Source organism: Anguilla rostrata, chromosome 3, assembly GCF_018555375.3.
Source record: "Anguilla rostrata isolate EN2019 chromosome 3, ASM1855537v3, whole genome shotgun sequence".
Classification (NCBI taxonomy): Eukaryota; Metazoa; Chordata; class Actinopteri; order Anguilliformes; family Anguillidae; genus Anguilla; species Anguilla rostrata.
This window is the reverse complement of record NC_057935.1, coordinates 30,675,211-30,696,096: the sequence shown is the minus strand read 5'-3', so window position 1 is coordinate 30,696,096 and position 20,886 is coordinate 30,675,211. Positions and strand designations below refer to the sequence as shown.

Below are 20,886 nucleotides of genomic sequence, written 5' to 3'. Positions count from 1 at the left end.
TCCCTGATTATTGTTCAGACGACTCAAAAAGCATAATAGTTTTTCCTCTGTTGACCTGCTCTACAGTGGCATAAGTTCCATGTGTAACATAAATGCCAATTTTGTTCCTCTTGCTTTAAAGAACAGTGCAGGAAAGCAGAGGTACTGATGAGAGATCAAGAAGACGAGAGAGATGGCACAAAGTGATCGAAACAAGTGAAATGTGAAAGTAACGTTCCGTCAGAAAGTACAGAAAGAAACCATCATGCTTTCATCTGATGTATCATCCCACACCCACTCCCTCCTGTCCTAAAACACATCACATGCCATTTTCTCCATTAAACAAAGCTGAATTATTCTAAGGACTAAAACCCAAAAATGTTCAGAGTCTTTGTTCATGCCCTCCACTTTCTCCTCCTCTTTCCTGACCAATCACATGCCTCTAAATGCCTGTGTGGAGTACAGACATTATTGTAATTACCATCTTTGTGTGCGGCCCCCCATCTGACATGATTGCTGCAATTCTAATCCCTGAATGTCGACATAAATAACTAGGCCTTCCCCTGGAGTGCTTACATGAGCTTGAAAAGATCAAGACACCACTAACATTCCCCCCTTCCCTCGTAAGCAGATGAAAGTCGCTTTGAGGATGCAATGCCTCCTGTGAACAGGCACTATAGGGGTACATGGCTGGGGCTATTTAATGCCTTGTACACACTAGCATTAAACACATTTCAAAAAAGTGTTTTGGCTTCTTAAAACCATCAAACCCGCACTATCAGAGGTTGAAAAAATATTTTAACTAAAACCCCTTAGAGCAAGGATAGGAAATGTAGTGAAAACCCTTAACCCCTTTGTGCACATGCCAAATCTGGCCAATCCTTGCCAATTTAGTGGGTACCCTATTTAAAGCTTTATAACTCAAGATGTGAGCATCACAGAGACTTGAAAAATGGCTTAAATGAAACAAGACATCTGTACCATTAACAATACTTAGATTTGTTTATATTCATAATTTAGGAAGAAATAAAGTGCCACAAATGCAACTGCCTAGGCAAAAAAGCAAAAATGAATTTTTTAGTTTGCAATGAGAGAGGTGCCATATATAAATCAGGTTAAACTGTACATGTTTAACCTGATTTATATATATATATACAAAATAAGCAGTGTACCCAGTCTCTCCAAATATATCCAAAATGTCTAAATTATGCATTGCTGTAAATCACAACATATCATGTATTTGACTCAAGAAACTCATTGTTGCAACATTTTCAAGTGGGAATTACAAGTACAGTGGTCTAAAATATCTCGGGGTCCTGAAAAATATCCAAAATCTCTCCAAAAATGAATAAAATGCTTTCTGTCCATTATAAAGCATATAAATGTGCCCCCTATGAAGGTTTAAGATGAAACATTGATTAATAATGCAAAAACACAGTGTGGTACTGTTCCTAAATGTATAATCATTAGCTCTAGTATGTTTTTCTGCACTCTACATGTAATGTAATGTATTCTTGTATGAGGATGGGACAACATTAAAATGGTATTCAACCATCCACCATGTTTTGGTGATGTTCTAGCTTTCACGTCATATCCGGTGCATGAAAACATAAACACTACTGTGCAACCAGCAAATGCTTATGTTACAGTGTGAAATATCCTCATTATAAAATATAGGGATGGGCGAGGACACCATTATCTGTATCTGTCTCTGTTCAACCAGCAAAATTATCTGTATCCGTATCCGTACTCAGAATGGGCGGGGCTTAAACCGGAAGTTGATATTTTAACCTCTTAGCGCAAAACCCCTTGTGGTCGGCATGCCGGCGTGCCGAGATTACTGAACTCAGACATTCAGTGCTAGAGCAACCAAATTATGAGTTAAAAACAGAAACGCTTCATTAGTAGACGATACATGACAACTATGCCGAATACGGAGTTTCGCCTCACCACCATTGTCGCTCTGGTCGTTCATTTAACACGCACCCCCTCTCTGAAGTCTCATCTGCAACTACACCCCCCACCCATGACATAATGGACAATATTGTCTATCTGGGCATTCATAAAAATATTCTTTCACCACTCAAAAATCGTATTCCGACATAACAACAAGATAAACCCGAGGATATGCCAATACAGCAGTGAAAACCCTGCTCACTGAATAACGAAATAAACGAGACAAAGTTTTAAAAAATGATACAATGTCATTCTACAGTCAATATCTGGGAATAAATACACAACCTTACCATAGGTTTTATGCGTAGAGATGTCCCTTTCTAGACTGAGTGGTCATATATTGTCTTGGACAATCCGTTTGTGAAATATACGCACATTTGTGATGCTTGGGTACATTCCAAAATAGCTGTGCGTAATACCACACGTGTTGTTTACGGCGTTTTTGCCCTTTTTAGTACAGACTGGCTTAATTTACAATTCATTCATTCAGTAGAGCCGCGTTTCCACCGCAGGAACTTTACCCCGGAACTAGGAACCTTTTGAGGAACTCAGTGCGTTTCCACCGCAGGAACTAGGGTCTAAATTTAGTTCCTGGGGCTTTATTTTACCCCCCAAAAGGTTCCTACTCGGGGGGTAGTACTTTCCGAAAGTACAGGAACCTTTTGGGTGGAGCTTGCAGCGCTGAACATTTCTGATTGGTCGAGTACTCGCAGCATTTTTTTTGTATTTATTTTCCGCCATGTTTGAAAATATGCAGCCGCAAACCAATTTATTTTCATAATAACTTCAAATCAAACTTGTATGTTATGTGGCGCAGTAGCCTAGTTTTGGTTATAGCCTGCCAACATCTTGGAATTATAACGTGTGCTCTTCTGTTCTTTTCTTGCTTTAGTATTCGTTTTATAAAATGCTAAGCATTCGTGCTGGGACAGCATATTACGTAGGCTACCAAAACATTCAAACTGATTAATTCGGTTGCTGAATATTTTCTTCCGGATTTTCTTTGTTAGCCCGTTGTAATTGACTCAAAACGTTTGATACAGTTACGTGAGGTATGCGGTAGTTCTGCGTAATTAACATTGGTGAGACAGTACAAGCAAACTGTAAATCACCTTCCGCACTTTTTGTCAGGGTAAAATAACAGGTTAATTCTAGTAATCGTCCCTTTAGCTTTTTCAGACTGCCGTAATTTTACTCAATTTTACTGCCATTTTTCAATTCCACGAAAAGACCAGGAAGACTATGGACTAATTTATGGTGCATGGTTCGCATCTGGAGGGCACACTTCGCTGCTCGGCTAGCAGTAACTTCGAAGGAAAGCAAACGGTGGCTGTACCACTACTAATTTAAATTTTCACGCAAGTCCGAGTTTTCGTTCTATTCTTGTCATTTTGCGATTAGCCTATATGGAATTGACGACGAGAAAGTAATCAAACAGCAAATTGTTTACAACGTGTGCATGTTTTCTGCTGTTGTTGCCAGTTATACATATAAATGTGAATGCATTCTGTCGCTTCGGATGTCAAGACATGAAAGCGAATGTTCTCATAAAAACATAATGAATGTGTTTGAGAGGATATATGAAAATCAATAAATACAAAAGTAACCATATATAGTCATTGTTGATAACCCGTTGTATATAAGTGGAATAAACCCCTCCGGGCTGTCCCGGTTATTATAAAATAATGTAGGCTACTTCGGTGGTAGTATGGGGTTACAGAAGAAATCATATGACAGATGGACCGACGACAACGTCGCTTTTTCATACGTCAGTGGGCTAATTTGCCTAATCTTCGCGGGACTTTAGACCGCGGTGGAAACGCAGACAACCATGGGCTGAAGGAACCTTTTAGTTCCTGGTAAAGTAGTTCCTGGGACTAATTTTGCTTTTGTAATAGCGTTTTATAGGTCAGCATAACCAAACATTTTCTTATCATCGCATTCACTCTGTGGTAGCAGTAAAAGACGCCGTTATCGGTACTCTGGTTTTATTATTTTTTTAAATGAACTGATGGTGTGAAGACAGTAGTAGGCAGAGCGCGCCAGGTTACAGTTGGCTAACCACGATGTACTGTATGTCTTGTGATTTCAGGTGAGCGACGATGTCTAAATGTGCACTAAAGTGATATTGCATTAGTACAGTGGATGTATAAGAATTCTAGGATGTCAATGATGCTAGTGACATCCTAGAAAGTGTGTGTATGAGATTGCTAAATGTTAAGGAAATACAAGTACATGCATGTAATCGCTAGCTAACTGGCTAGTTAGCCCCACTGTAGCAGCTAGTTAAGTGGCTAGTTAGCCCCACTGTAGCAAGCTAGAAGCTAGAAATGCCCGTTTGTAATCAGTAATATGTGCTTACATGTGAATGTCCAGTAAATGTGTGTTTAGCTATGGTGAGAATAATGTGTTGAGCCGAATCTGAGAATTGCAAACTTTATTTTATTGAGAATATATGACAATAGATAATGGATCCCTATGGACAGAGTGGCTGTGACGATGGCAAGATTGTGTTGTGTGGCACAGCAGCAGTGAACATTGTATAGGCTCTGTGTAGAGGAGGAGCTCTGTGTGTGGCTGGCCTATCACGGAACGATGTGGACACTGGACACAGCTACCCAATGAGGATTTTCCTTCATCACGAGTACGGATATTGACACATTTCACTCGGATGGTACTTGTGCTTGTAAAAAGTACATTATCCGTACCGAATACTCATTTCATCCGAATATTCGGCTAAACCCTAATAAAATACCACTAACCTATTTAAAGGCATTCAATTTTAAAAAAAGACGTATATAACCAAAATATTTTCAGCAGTTATACTTAGCAGATATCTGTGTTCAGTAGATACTGACAGGGACAGAAAATAAATGCTGCCATTCTCCTCTTGTGACTTACTCCAGAAAACTACGTCAGCTAGGTCTATCAGCAAATATGTTAGCTATGCTCAGAAGTCCTCAATAACAATAATAATACAACATAAGACTAAAGTCATTTTGCCCGCTGCAGTGGCTTTAACTGCAAACCACAGAGTGAATGCGTAAGGCGGCAATGATGATTCACAACGTTTGGTTATGCGGGTTTATAAAACGCTATTCCAAAAGTAAAATTAGACATGTTATACATTGTTATGTAGCTTATACAGTCACCTACTGGACAGATTAATTGTCAATCAAGCCAGATTGTACTACAAAGGGTGACCACGCCGTAAACAGCATGTGTGGTATTACACGCAGCTATTTTGGAGGGTACCCAGGCGTCACAAATGAGCGTATATTTCACAAACAGATTGTCCAAGACAATATATGACCACTCAGTCTCAAAAAGGACGTGTCTACGTATAAAACTAATGGTAAGATTGTATATTTATACCATATTTAGTCCTAGATATCGACAGTAGAATGACATGGTATAATTTTAGAAAAATTTGTCTTGTTTATTTTGTTATTCAGTGAGCAGCGTTTTCACTGCTGTATTTGCATGTCTCAGGGCTACTGTTGGGATTATCATCTTGCTATGCACTTTTTTAGTGGTGAAAGAATATTTTTATGAATGCCCAGATGGATGCTATTGTTCAGTGTATCATGCTTCGGGGGTTTAGTTGCAGATGAGACTGCAGGGATAAGATAAATGGATGACCTACGCAACAATGGTGGCGCTGCAACCATTGGCATAGGTGTTGTGTATTGTCTACTAATGAAACTAGAACTCAGTGTTTTCAACTCATAGTTTGGTTGCAGGAACAATGAATGTCTGAGTTGAGCAATCTAGGCACGCCAGCGTGCCAACCACTAGGGGGATTGTGTGAAGGGGTTGACTGGTTTTAGCCGTGAATGTGTACAGGATCAGTTGCCGAAACCTACCTTATGTCATAAATAAATGACGTAGAGTTCCATTGCTGGTACTTACGAGTTTGGAATTTCTAATATCTTCACATTTAATTTGGCAGTTGAACCTTTTATTATATGGTCACCAAGGAATGCAAAAAAACGAATCTGTTGTCAAGGAAACATGCCGCATTTAGCGTGCTCTATGTTTTGAAAACCACAGAATGCATTCAAGTGTACAAACAGTTCAAGGTAGCAAAAACATTTCTGAAACTAAGACCAAACCAAACCTGCCAGTGTGTACGAGATCAGAATACCAACAACCCTAGAGGCTTTGATAAGAGCTGTGGCACATGGCCAGTATTGCACAGATTTGTGCCGCTATAAGTGTCTGCATGACTGCGTTCACAAAATTCTGCTCTGCAGACTCATTGCAGGAAATGTGCCTTTGGAAGCAGAATAGACAAAAACGTGTGTGGGTTCATGTTAATACTATGTCATCAGAAAGGTGGGTCGGTGTGGCAGGGTACCTTTGCGTAGTGGCTGAGGCATGGTCAGAACGAAGATAATCAGCAGAGAGGAGACGTCTCTGAACAGCATGGGAACCTCCAGCCTCTCATCACTGCAGGCCCTACCAATAGAATAACACCAAAAAAAATCCTGGGCTTACATGGATGCAGGGATATATTCACACTGTGTGTGTGTACTGCTGACTACAAATTCTCACAACACTGAATTGGATTTTATTTTTAGAAATGCTACAAATGCACTCAGATTTGGTTCCTGCTTCAGGATTAATTGCTAATGAAAATGTTGTAATCCAAGAAAGAATCAAAAACTCATGGCCACAATTTCATGTCTTTGCTGAGAGACAAAATTACTGTGGCTTACATCCTTTTTCAAGGACTAATCAAGCAACCGGGTGATGTCGCTGTTCACAATAGATCAATATATATAATATATAGCCATGCTATATCATTACAAGGTTGGGCACTAAATCCTCAGATGCAAAAGGAAACATGATGTACAAGTATGGTTTACTTTTTGCAGTGGGTATAAAGGCTGATAAGGAGAGTGCCTTCCTAATATTTTCCTATTAAGATGGCAGGTATGAAATCCAGCCAAGTTACGCCTTGGTGGGGCAGCATGCCCCATATCCATCACCAAGAGTTTGCCACTTTTCAGGGCTTCCTATAGAAATATCCACAATGACCACAGACTCTCCGCCCTTAAAAATATTAACACCTATACCTTCTGACCTCATGTATACAGACAGATTTCACAAACTTCACGTGTCAACACAATAAAGCCCCGAACTTATGGGATTTTTGATTTTTTTCCTTCTTCTTTTTCCTGCGATTACATCATCACAAATGCTCAATCATTCAATATCAGACTGTGCGTCCCACCAAACAGTAAAACAGCGCCTTAACAGGATAAGGCACTCATCAGCTAATGCACTGAATTTTCACAGGCTGTTCATTATTATGCAATAAAAATGACTCTGAAGCCATCATGACCTCACCTGGTATTAGAGGATTACCTCTTACACAAAGTTTTAATTGACTTTATTTCTGCTGAAAAAGAACATTCAGCTTTCATGTGAGTGGAATGACAAAATTGTTATCTTCTCACACAGGAGGGGCCTGGGTTTCCGAAAATGCACACTGTCATCATTTCCTTTTTTACTACTTCACACCCCCCCCCGCCCCCCATTTATTCATTTCTACAAACTCAAAAGGACCAATTTTCTGTATAAGCCTGTCCCTTCACAACATCCCCTGTCAGGAACAGCTGGTGCGCACAGACCACAGATGTCCAGGAGACCAGAAGTGTTGCTTTTCTGCAGTAAGGCAGGGTAATACCTTGCTAGCATCAACTGAATGAGTAAGTACATTACCTTGGACTATGGGGTGCAACAATGCATCGAGTGTTTTAGCTGGCTGCACCACCATGAGTCTCAAAAAGGCACTGCATTGCTCATGTAGGGGGAGAAACTTCAGGAAGGTTCTAGCTCCTATCATATGCAAATAAGAAGAAAACTGCATATATAAAGTAGTCAGGGGATAAAATAATTCACATTTATTTTAAACAACTTCTTTCTGCAGCATGGAATTCATCCTGTTAATTTTATGGAGAAAGGAGAAGAGATGTGTTTGTGTAGATTTTTCTTTTGAGGGTGGGGGTGGGTGGCACTGGGGTTAGTTTCTCTTTGCCAAGTGGCCCATAATTTACCAGATGCCATAATTATCAGTATCTATAGCAACCACAATTGGCTTCTTCTTAATTTTTTAGACCTCCATTATGAATGCGAGGTTTGCTGCAGGCATAGAAGAGATGTTGAGAAAGAAGACACATGAAGGGGACATGATGTAGGGATGGAGGGCAATGGTTCTCAAACTTGGTCCTAGGGGTCCCCTGTGTATGCTTGTTTTCATTACAATTTTAATACCTGAATTTTAACAAGCTGTTCATTTTTCTTAGATGCTTATACCGCAAATCTTTCTTAAGTTACATTATGTCAGAAGTAGCTATGCAAGCCACAAAGAATAAACATCCCATACTCACATTGTGCTCATTGTGATATATTGCAAACAATTACAGAGAAAGGTTAAAAAAAATTCACTGATCAAACATAAAATAAGGACTGAGGTGAATCAATAGGTGGAAGTGTGGACACCTGGCCATTTTGTAGATAAACTGACTATTTTGTAGATAAGAATTCAAAGACAAAGCAAATTATAACAAGCCAAAGTTTAATGAAAAATTTATGAAAGAACTTTAACACATATTTAACACACATCATTAAACCCTTAAATCCTAATGGCCAAGAAATTAGATGACAGCATCTAACAATAACATTGTCTTAAATTATTGCTTTTATCGGTCATTCATTGAAGGTGCAGCGTTATAACCCTCATACCACTGTAATGCTCAGGACCTTCACACTCTGATGCAAAAAACCCTGTCTCGAGAGGTAAAACCACCAGGGATAAAATAAATAACAAGGCAGCCCAAAGGAGGGCTTAAATTGACACCCCAGGTTGATAATTACAAAATTTTAAAATCCTTGTCTGCAACAAGACAAACAGCTTCTAATCCTCCTCAACTAGGATTTACATAAAACAAATTACCCCCTGTGCCAAAGCAAATCAATGCACTCTTTGTACATAGGTAGGAAAGGTCAATGCGTTATTTTCCATTTATCTGAATATGTTTTTTGGAGAACCTGAAAATGAGCATTTCTGTACAAGTAAACAAAATTTCACAAATTTTCGAAATTGTTATTTTCTAAATAAGCAACTGCTTACCTTACAAACAGTGGAAAAAGTATCTAAATCAGACATTCCAGCACTGAGCAAATCAACTCTCTATAATTTACCCATCTTGATTCTAGCCCTTGCTGGAAACCCTGTTATATTTTTCAATCACCTGACAGTCTCATATTCTTCAGGAACGTTTCTGCAGTTTTCAAAATTATTTTACGGCTTCCATCAAACTAAAATAATCACTGAAATATTCTACTGCGTAACCAGCAACTTGCAGGAGGACGGTTTTGCAGAATGCACAAGGTACTTTGCCCACACACTTTTTTATAAGGGCTTTGTTCACTGGTGTATGCTTGCAAAAGCCAATTCACAGTAAGCAAGTGAAAAAGGAAAACTTTGAAGAAAGTATTGAAGAGTTGGAGAGTGACAACAGCGGCAGTGATAGCAACCATCACTCGCAATGGAGAGCTTCAACTACATTACAAAGACAGCTTGGATCCTCTTCAGGACTTCGGATTCTGGGAAGTAATGTTAACAGGTGAATACTATGAATATTGAGAGGAAGAAGACAAATATATTGTGTCTAGCAAAAGAAACCATCATAAAATTGCACCACAACTACAGGAAGAACTCATTGCAACTACAAAGAAACCAGTTCCCCTGAATACAGTGAAACAGCAACTACGATATTCTGGTATAACAGGATGACTATCTGCCTTTTCCCAGTCTTTCTTGGTCCAATGTTGATGGTGCTTGGCCCACTAGAGTTTTTTTTTCTTCTTGTTAATTGTACATACCAAGGGCTTTTTCACTGATGTACACCCTTTTGGACCAACAGATCGTAGTTGCTGTTTCACTGTAGTCAGGGGAACTGGATTCTCTCTAGTTGCACTGTAGTTTTGGCGCAGGTTTACAATGCTTTATTTTTCTAGACAACACAAGATATTTGTCTTCCTGGTCTTCTCCTGTTAATATTACTGACCATGAGGTGGACCCTTCTGAGTGTGTACTGAACACTGCGCCTGGAAATCTTTAGCTTCTTTGCAATTTCTTGCTGGGAATAACTTTCTAGCCACAATATGTTGACTTGGCCCCACACATCAAAGCCTAAATCCTTCTTCTTTGCTATATTTCTTGCAACTTTAGAGCTTATTGTACTCACACTACAGGCCAATGTTATTAGGCTTCTCCTTGTTTTAAAAAACTTAAGGTAGAAAAGATTTCACTCAATGGCTGATGTTAAGCCTCCCAAGAACTAGTTTTTTCCTCCTAACTAGCTAAAGAAAAATCTGCATTTTTAAGTGGTTCTACTAGGGAAGAGGAATGGTTGAGAGAGAGGGGATCAACCTGGCTGCGCTGGTTCGGTGAGATGTGAAGTGTGGGTTGTGATTACAGACAGGGACTCTCTTATCTGAAAACTGAAATATTTGCATATTAAAGTTGCCTTGTATTATTGGAAGCAGGGCTAAGCCCTCTGATATTATTATCAAAAGATTCATTGTCTTACTGTCTTTCCAAAGAGTAAACATGAATATGTAAGGAGGAAAACCACCTCAGCTTTTGAGGATCAGGATCAGGATAGAGGCATGTGAAGGGGAGTCTAGGGGACAGCAGGATTAGGATAGAGGAGTGTGAAAGGAACGTTGTGCGGGACAGCAGGATCAGGATAGAGGCATGTGAAGGGGGGTCTAGGGGACAGCAGGAATAGGATAGAGGCGTGTGAAAGGAACAGTGTTGCGGGACCGCTGGATCAGGATATAGGCATGTGAAGGGGAGTCTAGGGGACAGCAGGAATAGGATAGAGGCGTGTGAAAGGAACAGTGTGCGGGACAACAGGATCAGGATAGAGGCATGTGAAGGGGAGTCTAGGGGACAGCAGGATTAGGATAGAGGAGTGTGAAAGGAACAGTGTTGCGGGACCGCTGGATCAGGATAGAGGCATGTGAAGGGGGGAGTTTAGGAGACAGTCAGTTTAGGAGAGAGGTGTATGAAGGGGACACGGTAGGGGACAACAGGATTAGGATAAAAGTGTGTGAAGGGGACAGTGTAAAGGACAGCAGGATTAGGACAGGGCCATGTGAAAGGGGGAGTGTAGGGGACAGTAGGAATAGGATTGGGGCGTGTGAAGGCGACAATGCAGGGGGTGGCCGGTTTGGACAGAGATGTGTCCAGAATTAGTAACTCACTCTGAGCCTCTGCTTGGGGCGATCTGCGTAAGCCTGGTCCAGGGGTTGTAAGCAGAGTCGATGCTGTACAGACGCATGTGCATGGCTAGCACATGAAAGAGCTGATCTGAAAAACAGTAGCATAAATTTCAGACACTGTTCCCCATTAAGCCATTTATCAGAATATCCAATATTGGGACTACAGCTCCTACAGCTATCTTGAAAGTGGGGCAATACATGCCATTAAAGAAAGCCCTCCACTCTCTGGAAGGGTCAGGCTTTGTTTTCAGCTGGTTCTGCTGACATTCCCAGCCTCATGGAAGCAGTGCTGGTATTGAGTCCTAGGTACAGCATCATACTAACTCACCAGGGGTCCATTGACAGGCACATTTCAGGTAGGCTACTATAGACAGAATTGTGGGTAATACAGTGCCTTCGGAAAGTATTCAGACCCCTTCACTTTTTCCACATTTTGTTACGTTACAGCCGTATTCTAAAATTGATTAAATTCATTTTTATTCTCATCACTCTACACACAATACCCCATAATGACAAAGCAAACATCGGTTTTTAGAAATTTTTGTAAATTTATTCAAAAATAAAAAACTGAAATATCACATTCACATAAGTATTCAGACCCTTTACTCAGTATTTTGTTGAGGCACCTTTGACAGCAATTACAGCCTTGAGTCTTCTTGGATAAGACGCTACAAGCTTGTGTAAGGACTGGGCGCCATTTTGGTGCAATGACGTCACGTCATGATCACAGACACTGATCACATGGACTGGGTACTTCCTGTTGCTGCCTGTAAAAGGTGCCTTTTTGACTCTCCTTGCCCCTTCTGCTCTTTGCTTCCCGACTGAAGAGACGTGCGCAAGGCACTCTCTTAGGACACAGGCCTAAAGAGAGTTAAGGCCTGCCTGTAAAGGAACACGTGGAGAGACGCACTGGATCTCTCTCGAGTTATAGCCAACGACCGGCATTTATAACTAAAAGTAAACGTTTTAGCTGTACTGCAAGTAGGCTAAGGAAACGGATCCATCAAGGGATCAATTTGTTTACTAAACTTTACACTTGCTATTGTTCTGCAACATAGCAACAAGTTAGACGCGTGTAGTCCATGTGCTTTCCTCCGACCACAAGCAAAGTAACTTCCAGCTCCAGGACGAAAGAGAACCAGAACGAGGACCAGCTTTTCTACTGACAGTGGAAAAGATTCACCACAGGTGCTGAGGTCACCCCCCTGGACAAGCCAGCACCACACAGTCATCTGCAGACCTGCACGCATTTTGTGTACCAACTACGCAATTCTTGGTCAAAATACGCAGGTACGAAATGCCAGCTGAAACTATGCAACAACAAAAAAAATTATTGTTGTAATTTAATTACGAAAAACAATCAATGAATACGTACATTTATTCGGTATTTAAACTACATCCCTCGGATTGAACCAGATGCTACGACCTTGTGCTTGTGGTTCTGTAACCCCTCCCTGACCCACTCAACATCCACTGATACGCAGCAGTACTTTATTATCCACTGAGGCGTAACGCTGCATTGCTGAGGTAAAATGGGAAGTGGGGAGTAATAATCAAGCACAAAAATGTGACCGTAATGTTAACATGTAAAACGTTAAAACGTGTTCGGTAACTTTACGAGATGATGCATTTCAAGGGGTATATCCTAATGAGATAAATTTGTGTATATAGTTAGCCGTAGTAGTAGTTCGCATACGATTTAGCCTCATTACGAGACGTGTGAATAACTGATGGAGTAATGTAGCTGCAGTAACTCAAACGCTACGGAGACTCCCTGTTCAAACTTTGAATCGCGCACGCTCTGTTGAGCAAAGTGACCATTGCAAAGTGACCACTGACCATTTCATTAATCATGAAAAAAATTGTTTTAAGCAGGCGTACTCAAACTTTTGACTTGCAAGTATATCATAATATAGCCCAGTGCGGTGCAAGTGATATTTTAGAATCAGGTCAAATTATACAATTTTGCCTGACCACTTCAACAGTCAAATCTAGAATTATGAAGAAAGGCTTGTGTGTGCGTGTGTGCGTGCAAAGCGAAGTGGTGCGAAAGCATGTGACTAAACGTTACAGTGACTATTGTGGTACTCAAAATATTTTCCTGCACTTCCCAGTAAGACTGACAAACATCCAGACATCAACTAGCTTAGGAAACTTCTGTTTGTTCTTTGTTTTTAAGGAATTGTCATGAATTGTATGTAATGTTTGTGTTTATATTGTGTCTTTTAATTAGCTACAGCTGCCTAGCCCACATAGCTAGCGTATATACTCTATTACTAACATTGGCTTACAGTCCGCCATCTTTTTAACCAAGATCTGTGCATGTGATCTCATGCACTAACATACTCATTCAACACATGGTGTTGTATATTTAAAAGGTATGCTGAAATTAGCTAGACGTAGCTAACTTCAGTAGCCTTTATCCATGCCGTTCCCCTGAATTCCAGGCCAGCTTTTAGCAGCACATGCTAAAAGCTGATTCATAAGTTCGCTCCAACAGAGGAGCTTTTGTTCCCTGCCTCACATGTGCTGGAGAACACACGACTAGACACATGCAAAACAGTATAGTTCCGCTTTTATTTCACTTTCTATTTAGCCTTTAATAATTTTAGTTTGTTTGTTGTTTGTTTAATAAATTCTATTTTATTAGACCATTGATCTGATTATTATTCGGATAAATCCTTGAGCCTACCACCTAAAAGAACTTACGCAAGTTATATCATTGGTTATTATTTTAGTATTTAGTATTGAAATTCATAACCGTGATTAGATTAATTTTATGAGACTGATTATACTTTGTGAGGATTATTAAAACGGATACGTTTTAATTATTTGTCCTTACTGATCTACAAATCGTAGAGGTGTTTTCCCCTACACTTGGCACATATGTATTTGGGGTATTTCTCTCATTCTTCTCTGCAGATCCTCTCAAGCTCTGTCAGGTTGGATGGGGAGCGTTGCTGCACAGATATTTTCAGGTCTCTCCAGAGATTTCTGGCCACTCCTGCGTTGTCTTGGCTGTGTGTTTAGGGTCGTTGTCCTATTGGAAGATGAACCTTTACCCCAGTCTGAGGTCCTGAGCAATCTGGCGCAGGTTGCTGCCACCATCATGCTTCACCATAGGGATGGTATTGGCCAGGTGATGAGCAGTGCCCTGTTTCCTCCAGACGTGACGCTTGGCATTGTGGCCAAAGAGTCCAATCTTTCTCATCAGACCAGAGAATCATGTTTCGCATGGTTTGAGAGTCCTTTAGGTGCTTTTTGGCAAACTCCAAGCAGGCTGTCATGTGCCTTTTACTGAGTAGTGGCTTCCGTCTGGCCACTCTACCATAAAGGCCTGATTGGTGGAGTGCTGCAGAGATGGTTGTCCTTCTGGAAGGTTCTCCCATCTCCAAAGAGGAACTCTGGAGCTCTGTCAGAGTGGCTATCGGGTTTTTGGTCACCTCCCTGACTAAGGCCCTTCTCCCCTGATTGCTCAGTTTGGCCGGGTGGCCATCCCTAGGAAGAGTCCTGGTGGTTCCAAACTTCTTCCATTTAAGGATGATGGAGGCCACTGTGTTTTTTGGGACCTTCAATGCTGCAGAAATTTTTCATACCCTTCCCCAGATCGGTACATCGACACAATCCTGTCTCGGAGGTCTATGGACAATTCCTTCGACTTCATGGCTTGGTTTTTGCTCAGACATGTACTGTCAACTGTGGGACCTTATATAGGCAGGTGTGCGCCTTTCCAAAGCATGTCCAATCAATTGAATTTACCACAGGTGGACTCCAATCAAGTTGTACAAACATCTCATATGATCAACATATGATCAATGGAAACAGGATGCACCTGAGCTCAATTTTGAGTGTCATAGCAAAGGGTCTGAATACTTATGTAAATGTGATATTTCAGTTTTTTATTTTTAATAAATTTGCAAAGATTTCTAAAAACCTGTTTTCACTTTGTCATTATGGGGTATCGTGTATAGATTGATGAGATTATAAATGAATTGAAACAATTACAGAATAAGGCTGTAACATAACAAAATGTAGAAAAAGTGAAGGGGTCTGAATACTTTCCAAAGGCACTGTAACTGTGCTGCTCATATGATTAGGAGAACAAAAGACTTTCAATGAATAATTAACATCACACCAGTTAAAGTACACAGCAAAGTAATCTTTATTTTGTTGAGAGCCACTGACTTGCATCCTTCCAGCTGAAAATTTGTCATATCACCTGAAAAACAGTTCATTTGATTTGCTCTTTTCTCAATAAGATCATTACAGGGGGAAAATGCACATGTCATTTTCAGAATCAGAATGTGACATTGGGCACAGGCAGTGTGATGAAAAAAGAGAAATGAAAGAACTGTGATTATTCAAAGGCAGATAGGTTGGCAGATATATTTTAACCTACTACTTTAGTAGTACTTTGTGATGAAAGCCTGTCTCCATGTCTCATTTATTTCAGAATGGAAAAATGAATTGGAAAAGACCATTATCTTAAGCACACAAACTATCCTTTGTCAAACTGGTAAAATGCTGCGATACTTAACAACTACATAGGTTCGGGCAGAATCTCTAACAGTAGGGCTTAAAACACTTTTTTCACTGGTCTAAACCAGCAAGAGAGACACTCCAAGCTGTAGAAAGAAAATCCCAAAACCAAATGTCACCACCAATCCCACTGGAACAAACTTTGAATTGACAATGTACTTCCCCATTCACAATTTCAAAGATTAACACAAATGTTGTCTGTTCCCCTCCATCTATGTTAGACTTTTTGGGTTTTTTTTGCATTAATTCTTTCCTGCACAATATAGGAGGAGGCTTCTGAAGGACATTCAAAGACAGCTGTTTAAAATGGCAGTAAAAATGACAAAACTTGATTTTCAGAATCTAAGAAGAGAAAAAAATGCAAAAGTCATCTTTCCACCCATCTAAACCCATAATCTGGTATTGAGCACTAAGGTTAAAAGAAATACACTAATAATTACACAACTGGCTAAAATCCATTGTCAGCTTAATCTAATATTGCAAAACATCCACCCACAGATAAGTGAGCAGTTTTGGGGCTGAGCCCTCTGTCAGCTTTCCTTCCTACTGAAAGGGTGCAAGACACATACTTGAAGAAATTTTCTGGATAAATATTCATTGCTAATCTTATTAACACCAGGAGCGCCGGACCATTTCCTGGCATTCAAATAACTTTTTGCGCGGCCAGGGTCAAATGACACATTAGCCTTCAAACGGGAAATATTCGCATTGTTCGCTAGATGGCGCTTATTAGACACGACCTGACAAATGTTGCCAGCCCATTGTCCTAATGAAATATTTGCGAGATTTTAGACTGTCAGAGTAAGTTATGTTTTAGTTATGGCTCGGCATTCTAGTCAACACATGGTTGCAATATAAATGTATTTAGAATAAACAGTATGTCTGTATGAAGAGTCATGAAAAGCTAACAATAAACAGATAGTAGGGAGGTCAAACCTGTTTTAGCAATCTTTCAAAAAACAAATTTGACAGTTTATTCTTCATGCATAATGTCATAAATGCTAATAATCAAATAGGCTAACAACATATAAATCGCCAATTTGCCAGAATATAACTGTAATACGATTTTTAAAATTAGCCGCTTCCCTCCGCATGTGATCACTGATCACTGTCGTTGGAGGGAAACGCATCATCACCCGTGCGAATTTTAGGGTCGGGTTTTCTGTTTTATAAAAATACGTGTAAAAAATATTGTCGTTCAAACGAGTTTTTTTCCGGTGACCAGAAAACATGTAGGCTATACAGGCAAGCAGGTCATAGCCTAGCTAGCTGTGACTATTCGACTGGGGATTCGAAATCCAAAGAAGTCTCTTATTCATCGTAATTACAAAAAACACCCATTCGTAACACTGAATAATACTGCACTGTACATAAGACCTTAGCAACCAAGTGGGATTTCAAAACTGATTACAGTAGACCTACAATATATCGCTTCAGCGCACACACAAAGTCAAATTGAGATAGCAACAAAGTAAAAAGACGAGACACCTGTCTTCAGTAATTTGCTTTATTAGATCAAAACTACTAGCATACAGCACATTGTTAGGAAGTTGAAACAATTTTGAAAATAGCTAAATATATAGCTAGCAAGTTGAATTATTTAGAATCACCCCGCAAATCAATAAATAAAAAATCAATATAAAACATTAGCAATAGAGCTGCTGGTAATGCGGTAACGCCGTCAGCATTCAAGACAGAGCTTGGGTTACATTTTTGTACATTTGCCACAGACAAGTCGTTTACACTTGTCACAGATGTCACAAGTTTTGTTCCCTCCACATCTGGATACCTGGCAGCGTTTTCTTTTCAGTGACCGCTCTCGCTGTGGTGTGTTGGGGGTTTCTGGACTGCAGAGGGGCGCTAGGACGGTACGCCACGGAGCTGCCTTTGCGGTCATGTGATTTGCACGCAACTCCTTGGCCAACTCAAGAATAAATCTTCTTTGACTAATTGTTTTGTTCATGCATTGCGTGTACAAAACATGGGCGTTGATTGCAGCCAGATCCAAAATGTTGTAAAAAACGGCAACTGGCCAACGACGACTGCCCCCCTTGACCAAATACAGCCGTGCCATCTGGTCCAAAACATCCACTCCCATTTTTGTTGCGTTGTAATGGGCGATTGTTTCTGGCAGTTTTTTGGCATCATTGTCGATCGATACGGTTTTGTGCATAGTGCTCAAGATGCACACATTTTTCTTGGGCTTGCACTGATAAACCGTGAGTGTAGCGTGTCCAGCTCTCCAGATCATGGTGGAACATCTCTCTTGATTTTGTGCCTTCGCAGAAGGGGGCACTTCTCTCCTCTTTTTGTCTATGGTACCCACCAATGTAGTTTTTTTTGCATGTAGATTGTTCGCCAGGGCAATCGATGTGAAGAAATTGTCCGAGGTTATATTTCTTCCTTTTCCGATGAAGGGTTCCACAAGGCGCATGACCACATTGTCAGCTAATCGTTCGCCGACAGGCCTCGCCTCATCTTTCCCAAGGTATGGGAAAGCGTTCAGCATGTACTTCGTTTCAACGTCGGCTGCTATCCAGAACTTTATCCCAAATTTATCTGGTTTAGTAGCAATGTACTGCGTGAAGCGGCACCGCGCTTTAGTTGGGAACAACTGCTCATCAACAGTTATGTTGTCTCCAGGTGTGTAACACGCAGTACTGTTGCTTACTTCATTCATTTACTTAATTCATTCATACATTCATACAAATGCTCCATATTTCGGAAATAATGGCAAATTTGTCTTTCTCAAGACGTGTTCCCCTTGTGTCCTTGTCATCAAATCTGAGATAGCGCATGATGTCCTGAAACCTTTGCCGAGACATAGTTTCATTGAAAAATGGATTTCCCAAGTCTGAAGACCAAAAGTCTTCTAAATTCATACCACAAACTCATGAACCAACTTCTTCAATTTCTAGACTGTGTTACAGAGCTCACTGCTGAAACCGTAATTTAAAATAAAATCTTGCAGATAATTTATTCAAATTTTTTAAAGATTTATTCTGCAAATGTTAAAAATTACTTTGTAGAACTTGGTAGAAAGTGAGCAACAATTTGACTGCAGTTACCATGTTATATATTCTCGCTTATTAAAAAAGAATTAAAAGGATAATATGCATAAGGAGGCCGCAGAAACACATACAATGGAGGATATTTTTTTGTTGTGGGAAAAGTTGTCTGTCATTGGTCTAATATAGCAGAAATGAGGTCCCAAGAAACTTAACCCCTCTGATCTCCTCATCAAAGCCCAAAACAATCTATAGGCATTCCACAGAAAAGTCTATCTTTCATTTCTTTATCTTTCAACTCTGTGATGAACTAAAGCTGTATTGAAGCACTGAAGCAAATTTACCATAATCAGGTCATCATAAACTGGAGCAACAGTGCCCTCTGGAGGCATTTTCTTTTTCAGACTGTACAAAGTATGGTTGTGTGTGTATGTGTGCGTGTGTGTGTGTGCGCATGTAGGGACAGAGAGAGAGAGAGGTGCTGCCAACATGTTCATGCCACTGATAGCCGGACTGAGACCATGACAGTTCCATGACAGGGCTGACACTGTCAATTGATAGCCCGCAGTTGTGGCATGGAACTTCCCCTACCTGCCTGACTCATGATGAAAACTGGGAATGCAATCATTCTAATCTCTATGGCACCATCTCTAAGGCTTATATCACTGCCCTATTGTCATCTGCATCCTCGTCATCCTCATCACACATCAAACTGCCCAACTGTCCTTGCTCTCTGTGGGGTCAGGAGATGTCATTTTACAGGATCACTTTAAATCACATCACTGAAAATGTGCTAGCAAAAAAAAGTCCAATTTGAGGTCTGATCTGGTGGGTGTTGTTACCCCCCTCCACAGTAGTAGGTTTCTGCAGTATGATGGAAGACTGAGGCAAAATAAGTGGAAAAGGCTGAGTCCAAAAACCATGGGAATCAGCTGACCCCATTAGCTGCAAAAGGCTGAAAAAGTAAGAGGACAGCACCTAAGTCCATGACGTGTGCACACCTTTCTTCACTGGCAGCCAGAATGGAGATGCCTTCTGACTGCAGATATTGATCTATTTTTATCAAAGCTCCAACAATTTGCTATGATTCTTCTCCCTGTGAGCATGATCCCTCTGAGATAAATTTGTGATGCCTGGATGACCAGACTAGATTCTCCCCAGCACCCCCTTGTTTCTGGACCCTTAGCTATTTTAGACCACTGTTAATAATTTAGACATTTTGGGTAGATTTGGAGATGCTGGGTACACTGCTTAGTTTTTGCTTCATAGATATTTAGTAGTTCTACATATCCACCCTTAGATTTTATGAACTTGTGGTCAAGAAGTTTTTGATCCAGGACATGCATACTTAAACCCACAATCTCCCAGTATTTCATTGCGAACTAAAAAAGGAGCAAATTCATTTTAGATTTTTTGCCTTGACCATTGCATTTGTGGCACTTTATTTCTTACAAAATTGTGAATATAAAGTAATCTAAGCTAGTATTATAAATGGTACAAATGTATTGCTTCATTTAAGACATTTTTCTAGTCTCTGTGGTGTTCACATCTGGAGTTATAAAGCTTTAAATAGGGTAACCCCTAAATGGGCAAGGATTGAAAGGTACTCTAGTGGGGGAGTGGTTGGGGTGGAGTTAACTAGCTATTGTTCCCACCCATTATCTCCCTGTGAGAAGTCTGAAAAATGACCTTGCCCTACTTGAGGACCAAAACACCAGCACCTCTCACATATGTCATATTCATCAGCTGAAAGATACTGCACCTGGTAACTAGGTGGGTCAGGCAGGAGTGGTAAGCAAAGGTTCTACACTCTGTTTCCTTGAAAAAAAGAAGGGGGTTGATGATCCTCCAGTGTAAAATCACTCTCTAATCAATTGTGACAGACCCTTCACTTGCCCGGTGTATGAATTCATTTCTCACAAATTGATTAATAATTAAGCAGAGAAGAAAAGATGGGTTCACAGACATCATCTAAATCCATAAAGGGTTTTGACCAGACCACAAGATGAAGTCTCTCCTTCTTCTCCTTTTATTCATTTGCATTTTAATAGAGCTGATGTTAAACCAAAAAAGGAAACCAAACTAGAAAAGGAATAAGAAA

General features: G+C 40.3%; 1 protein-coding gene across 5 annotated transcripts in view; it reads right to left on the bottom strand.

The window, feature by feature from the left end:
* Positions 1 to 20,886, bottom strand: part of ubr3 (ubiquitin protein ligase E3 component n-recognin 3) — a 412,017-nt gene that overhangs the window by 48,209 nt on the left and 342,922 nt on the right. For all 5 annotated transcript variants that reach the window (XM_064329864.1, XM_064329859.1, XM_064329863.1 and 2 more), the window contains 2 exons: positions 11,221 to 11,326; positions 6,296 to 6,396 (listed from right to left, as the gene is read on the bottom strand). In XM_064329864.1, coding sequence (XP_064185934.1) covers positions 6,296 to 6,396; positions 11,221 to 11,326 — 207 coding nt within the window. The remainder of the gene's footprint in view (positions 1 to 6,295; positions 6,397 to 11,220; positions 11,327 to 20,886) is intronic.